Below are 6,489 nucleotides of genomic sequence, written 5' to 3'. Positions count from 1 at the left end.
CAAAATATGCCTCACAAAGAACACATTTATCCCACTGTTCTTGCCACTTTCTGAAGCAGTTCTGGAAGTCCTCTTTATTAGTGTCTCTAGTTGAGCTGCCACAGCCTCCTCCATGTCCTGAATCTATGAAAAATGTTTACCTTTCATGGTCATTTTGACTTTGGAGAAGCAGAGGTCACACTGCGCCAGATCCAGTGAATAAGGTGCATAAGGATACACTGTAATGTTTTTTACAACCCTATTTTTGTATTGGGTGGCATTATACTTTTGATCACACCTTGTATAAATGCTCACAAAAGAGGATTTCCAGAACTACTTCAGAAAATGGCAAGTATGACAGAATAAATGTGTTCAATGTGAGGGGGAGTTTTTTGATGGAGATTAACAGCAATGTGTCTTTTATTGTAATACATTTTCTTTTTCTTTTTTTTTTGGTACCAGGGATTGAACTCAGGTCTTTGTGCATGCAAAGCAGGCCACCGAACCACTGAGCTAAATCCCCGGCCCCAAATGGGTATCCTGAAGACTTTGTTTGTCTGTTTGTTTTTTGAGACAGGGTCTCACTATGTAGTTGAGACTGACCTGGAACTCACTATGTAGCCCAGGCTGGTCTCGAACTCACAGTGATCCTCCTGCCTCAGCCTCCCGAGTGCTGGGATTACAGGCGTGTGCCACCATGCCCAGCTTGTAATACATTTTTAAAAGATTTAAATATTCACCATATATTTGGACAACCCCACAAACTAATCTTATCCCAAAGTGCTGAGAGACTGATTTTCATGAGAAAAATATGTATTTAAATGCTGGCATTTACATGTCAGCCAAGATAAATCTCCCAAGTATAATATAAGTAAAAAAAAAGGAACAGGAAACATACAAAATGATGAAATTTACATGACATTAAAAACACAATATTAAACAAAATATTAGTAGTTCTAGAAGGTGGAAGGTATAACATACAATGCCCAATTTCTTAAGCTGGGTAATGAGAACGTGTTTATAATTTATATGTATGTATATATATATATATATATGAGTATATAAGTGTAATTGTATAAACATGAGCACTACATTGTCTTGTAAGAGATTTCATGATAAATATATTTAATATAAAAAACTGATCTACAGATTTTCACATACGATTTTGATATTCCAGAAACATCTCAACCATTCGTTCTTCTTCCTTTAACTTCACAGACAGCTTTTCTGAAAGAGATATTGAAATTGAATTTCGATTTGGCTGACATAGCACTGCAAAACAAGAATAGCAAAACCAGCAAGTTAAAAGTTAGCTGTAAGTACCTGCCAGGGCTTTAATGGAGTCCTTGTAGGCATCTCTCAGTCCCACCATCTGACAGGGAGTGTCACTGAGAGTGTTTTTGAACTTATTTCCAAATTCATTTATGCTTTTATCGAAGAGTGCCAGCTCATCCTCTACCATTGTGCAAGACACTACAAAACATAAAACACGTATTTTAGAAGTTATTAAAACCAAATAAAGCACATATTCAAACCAAGTATGCTCTGACAGTCTGACTCTTGCTAGAGAATGGTTAACAACCGAACATTTCGTCCTACACATTTCCTGATAATTCAAGCCACCTGGGCCTAACTGTGATTCACGTGCAGCAAGGATCTAAAACACCTTTACCTCCTAAGGACTTGTGAGTAAAATGTAATTGCGCAGGACACTCACAGCTCTATGACCCTGGAGAAACTAACTCTGACTTTTTCTCGCAAATAAAGCTGACGACTTCTATGGCCCGGTCATTCCAGCCTAGATCATAAGATGGCCATCGACACCCCACCCTAACCGGTCCCGTAAGACCTAACACATTTACCCTGCCTCTCCTTCCCATCCCGGAACAGGAAAAGCAGTTAAAGGCACAGTTAAAAGCACAGCTTGGGGTGGGAATTTGGAGGTTCAGTCCACTTCATCAATCCAGCCTCGTTATCCTCTGTAAAGGGATATCTTGGAATACTCCAAGCCCCAACAGTTCTCTGCGACGCTAAATCCTCACTAGGATGGCCAAAGACATCTTGTTTAGCGAAACCCAAAACCCCTAGGCCTCCCCGCTGCCCCCAACCTCCACCCTGGCCTCGGAGCCCAAAGAGCGAAAAGACGCGCTTTTCACAAACGCCACCCGTAATACGTACAAACATGCTCTTCCAACCTAATTTCCCCTATTACAACAGACAAATCAAAGAGCCTAGCCAGGCTCCCACCTTCGTCGCCCTGCCTGACAGGCCCGAGCTCAGCTGCCTTCCCCTCAAATCAGCGCGACCTCCAGGTCCCAGCCTATATCCAGACCCAATTCTCACAACAGCGCCAAATTTCCGATTTCAAACCTGGGGCACTTCCCGCCTCCTCCCACCCCAGCCCACTCGCCTTCTGATTGGCTAATATAGCTGGTTTGCTATTCAGTAATTGGTGAGCTCGGCCTCCGGAACTCTCGCGGGAAAAAAATCTAAAGTACAGGGCATTCTGGGATCCGTAGTTTTTAATCTGAGACCTCCAGACTCAACGTTCCCTGGCAATGTAGCAAAGTATTTCCGAAATCCTTCGTTTTTGTTTTGTTTTGTTTCTCACTATTGGTGTTTGGATTGTTAACAGTCTCCGAAAGAATGGGGAAGTGATTTCTTTCTACTCTTTGAAGCATAACTAGGGACACCTATCCTTTCTTTCTGTTCAGCACACAGAACAAGACCCCAGCTTTCTCAGCTTTTAGAAAGGGGAAAAAGATGAGGTCCTCTCCTACCTCATCACCACCCTCACTCCACCACCATCATCACCACCACCATACTTATGTGCCTTTCATTCCAATCCAGCCAAGATTTATTATCTATTATGTGTCATACTGAACTCTGGGATATATGATCTATGACCTAGGGTTCAATTTCTGCAGGCTGAGGAGTAGGACGATGGTACATCTTCCCAGTCTGGAGGTACTTCTGGATGGTGATTATAAGGAGCATGTCTAAGACCAACTGCAAGTTCACCGTTCCTTCCCTGAAAACTTAATTTTTTCTCCAATATGTCAAGAATGACAAGCTTTAAGGAGAAAAAGGAGTTGTCGCCATAGCACATACCCTACAGAGGTATTTCCCATCTTAAAGGCAGAGTGAAGGATAGAAATGATGAGTAATGCCATGGTTTAGACTAGAAGTTCCCCACCTTACTAAGTCTAAGGATCTCTATATTCACATTTATGTTCAACCCAAAATGCTAGCACAAAAACTTTGAAAACACATTCACTGAGAAAATAAGAAATAATAAGCATTACTATGAATTCAGAAGAGAAGAAAGCTATTCCTGCATGTTCCTGGTTAAGAATTTATTATATAGAAACTCCTCATTGTATTCAAAAGGCTCTGGACAGAAATTAAAAATCCTGTAGATAGCTGCATGCGCAATGTCAGAAAGCACAGGAATAAACAATCCAAGAAAATGAGTCTTCTGAAATTGCTATGAGCAAAATAGTTTCAAAAGTGAAGTCTATCTTCAGCACCTGAAACTTTCATATTCCTAGAATTAAACATAAAATAAAATAAGGGAAACACTGAGATCCCCAGCATGGTGAAGATCTGAAGTCATTAACCCACCCCCCCCAAATTATAAAATTGTCCATAATCATCAAAAACAACCATTTCAGTGCCCTGGAAATTGATTGAAGGCTTCAATAAAACTGAGAAGCATTTATTCACCAAAAACTGCTCAAGAACATGATGACAAGTGAGGGAAGTGAGATGCAAACGACTACATATTACTGTGCATTATTCCATTTTTATGACATAACTAGAAGACAGAAATCCATAGAGACAGGAAACAGTTCAGTGGTTGCCTGTGGCCAGGAAAAGAAGCAGACCGTGACTGCCAGAGGGTACAAAGAAACTTTCTGAGCTAATGAAAATGTTCTAAATCTGTTGTGTGGTGATTAGTGACAACTCTAAATTTACTAAAAATCATTGAATTGTATATTCAAAATAGTTAAGTTTATGGCACATATATTATCCTTCAATAAAGTTATAAAAATTAAAAAAATGAAGAATAAGCTTCAGAGAAAAAGTATATTTTTGTAAATACTCAGAAAACAGTTAATACAGTGAAAAAATTCAGTTTTTAAAAACTTTTGGTAAAATATACATAACAAAATTTACAATTCTTAACAGTTTACTGGCATTCTATGGTGCTGTGCAATTATCAACATTATTTAGCTCCAGAACTTTTTTGTCATGCAAAACTGAAACTCTGTACCCATTCAACAATAAATTCAATTCTCTCCTCCTGCTACACTGTGGCAGCCAACATTCTACTTTCTGTCTTCAGGAGGTTGATCACTCTGTGTATAATTTTTCAGTTGTTTCGTACATGTCAAAAATAGAAATTTCTTTTATAGCTATGAAATGTAATCTATTCAGATTAAAGTTTTTTGGCAAGATAATGGTATTATTATCTCCATTATATGCTAGAATTTATTTTTCCTATTATCCTACATTTTGCATTTCCAAATTCTACATGTGTATCAAGCCCCCTGTCACTTGGCTCTACTTCACAAAAGCTCTGAAGCCACATAGATTGAAAGTTATACTGTATCTGCCTTGCCTCAGTTCCATTTACTCATCTTTTCACCTCCAAATGCACAGTGAAATGTTATTTGTGCAAATACTTATTCTAATGGAGCTCAAGATTCTTGAGATATGTTCTATTTCTGTTTTTCCCTGTACATGTATGAATCAATCTTAAACTACTGCTTCTCAAAAGTGAGGTTCCCCACCTAACAATACTATCATCAGGGAACTTGTTAGGAATGCAATTTCAAGATCCCCTCATGCCTACCATATCAGACTCCCAATGACCTCTGTGATGTGTTGTAACAACTCCCGGAGTGAGGTGGATGCACACTGAAGTCTGAGGTTCTCTTACACTTAGTAAGGACTCTCTCTGTTGTCTATAATATGCAATATCTTAGCTCTACTGTAAGAAAATTAATAGGAAATTGCTCAATGGGCCACTCTTTTGGTTCCTTTAGTGATCCAAGTAAACGATTACGAATGTATGAGTCATAATCATCTATAGAGAAGAGTACATAATGAGACTAATGGATCATTTATAATAGTGTCATTATAGAATGCCAATATTCCTGGGATGCTAGCCAGAATTGAGGTAATTATTTCTGAAAGTCACCACGGTCTACACTCAGTATGAAATAAATCAATTTTACATTGCAAGGTGACACTGGAGAGATCTCAAAAACAATTTCTTTTAGAGAAGGCAGATAAGTCTGTGGTGAAAGGAAAATGACCATGCATGAAGACGAAAGGTCAATGCCTCCAAAATCTATTTTTGTTTTGCTTCTACAGCATAAGTGACACAAACTAAAGCCAAATTGCCCTGAATGAGGTTGAATTGCAGTGAACGCTATAACTCAAAGATGAATGGCTCATTTTATGTTAAGAATAAATCTCAGGGTTATATAATATTTGATGTGGCAACGTGTATTGAAGAAAACCTAGCCTCTGTATGACATGTTGGAATCTAAGTAAAACAGGCAGAATTTGCTTGAATCAAAACATAGGGAAATTTTAAATGAACCAGAATGCGAACATTCTGGAAAGAACTGAAAGTATTCCATTACAGAACTAACTAAAAACAAAACACCAGGAGACTGGCTACAGTAATAAAAAAAATTTTTTTTTAAAAAAAAATTTTTTTTTAAAAAAAAATTTTTTTTTAAAAAAAAATTTTTTTTTAAAAAAAAATTTTTTTTTAAAACAAAAACAGTCTTTAAGAATGTCGTTAAGATAAGCAAATCCACACTGAATGGAATACTGAAGATACTGCTAAGGGAACTAAGAAAACGATCCTGTGTATAAGCACCCTAGATGGTACATGGGATGCCAGTGAACTTCATGTTGTAGTTAATTTGTTTGGGTCAGGGATTCCATTGATAATCTGGTGAAAGCTGTGGCCTTCTTCCAAGAAATGTGCACAAGCACAAACATTCTGCAAGCAATTTCAGGACATCTACTGACCCTTAAATAAATCAAACTTGGTTACTGACAGCCTAGTGACTGGAGAGATTTCTTCCAAAAATATTCTCCTGGCACAGCAGGATTCTAGTTGTTGAATGTTTAGAGGAATCAAATGGAGAATTCTACTATAGTGAAAGAAAATGAACTGATTCAGAAAGGAATGGTCGTTGGCTGTGCAAGTCTCTAAAGATGCTTTATTATGTAAAGGACATTTCCTTTGATTTCCAGATGCATTTGTGAACAATTGTCTCTGCTTTCTTGGAGCTATCTTTGCTCTCAGGCTACAGAGTAAGGTTAGAGACAGTGATCAGTTCAAAGACTTAAATAACTAAGTACTTGGTGTGATACCAACGGTGAGACAGAGAAAAAAAAAAAGGAGAGACAGAGACACAAAGAAACAGAGGGAAGAGAGAAAAAAGGCACAGAAAAAGAGGCAATGATGTCACAATACAAAAC

At 38.0% G+C, this 6,489-nt stretch overlaps 1 protein-coding gene across 1 annotated transcript in view; it reads right to left on the bottom strand.

The window, feature by feature from the left end:
- The window catches only part of Spc25 (SPC25 component of NDC80 kinetochore complex), an 11,611-nt gene extending 9,235 nt beyond the window's left edge, over positions 1–2,376 (bottom strand). Inside the window, exons 1-3 of the mRNA XM_010606927.1 lie at positions 2,227–2,376; positions 1,303–1,452; positions 1,141–1,206 (exon numbers count right to left, since the gene is read on the bottom strand). Of these exons, the coding sequence (XP_010605229.1) occupies positions 1,141–1,206; positions 1,303–1,441 (205 nt within the window). The 5' untranslated portion in view covers positions 1,442–1,452; positions 2,227–2,376. The remainder of the gene's footprint in view (positions 1–1,140; positions 1,207–1,302; positions 1,453–2,226) is intronic.
- Positions 2,377–6,489: the final 4,113 nt, after the last annotated feature.

Source organism: Fukomys damarensis, unplaced genomic scaffold, assembly GCF_012274545.1.
Source record: "Fukomys damarensis isolate Sample0158 unplaced genomic scaffold, DMR_v1.0_HiC HiC_scaffold_26, whole genome shotgun sequence".
In the NCBI taxonomy this organism is placed as follows: Eukaryota; Metazoa; Chordata; class Mammalia; order Rodentia; family Bathyergidae; genus Fukomys; species Fukomys damarensis.
Note: the sequence above shows the minus strand (reverse complement) of the source record. Positions and strands in the feature narration are given on the sequence as shown.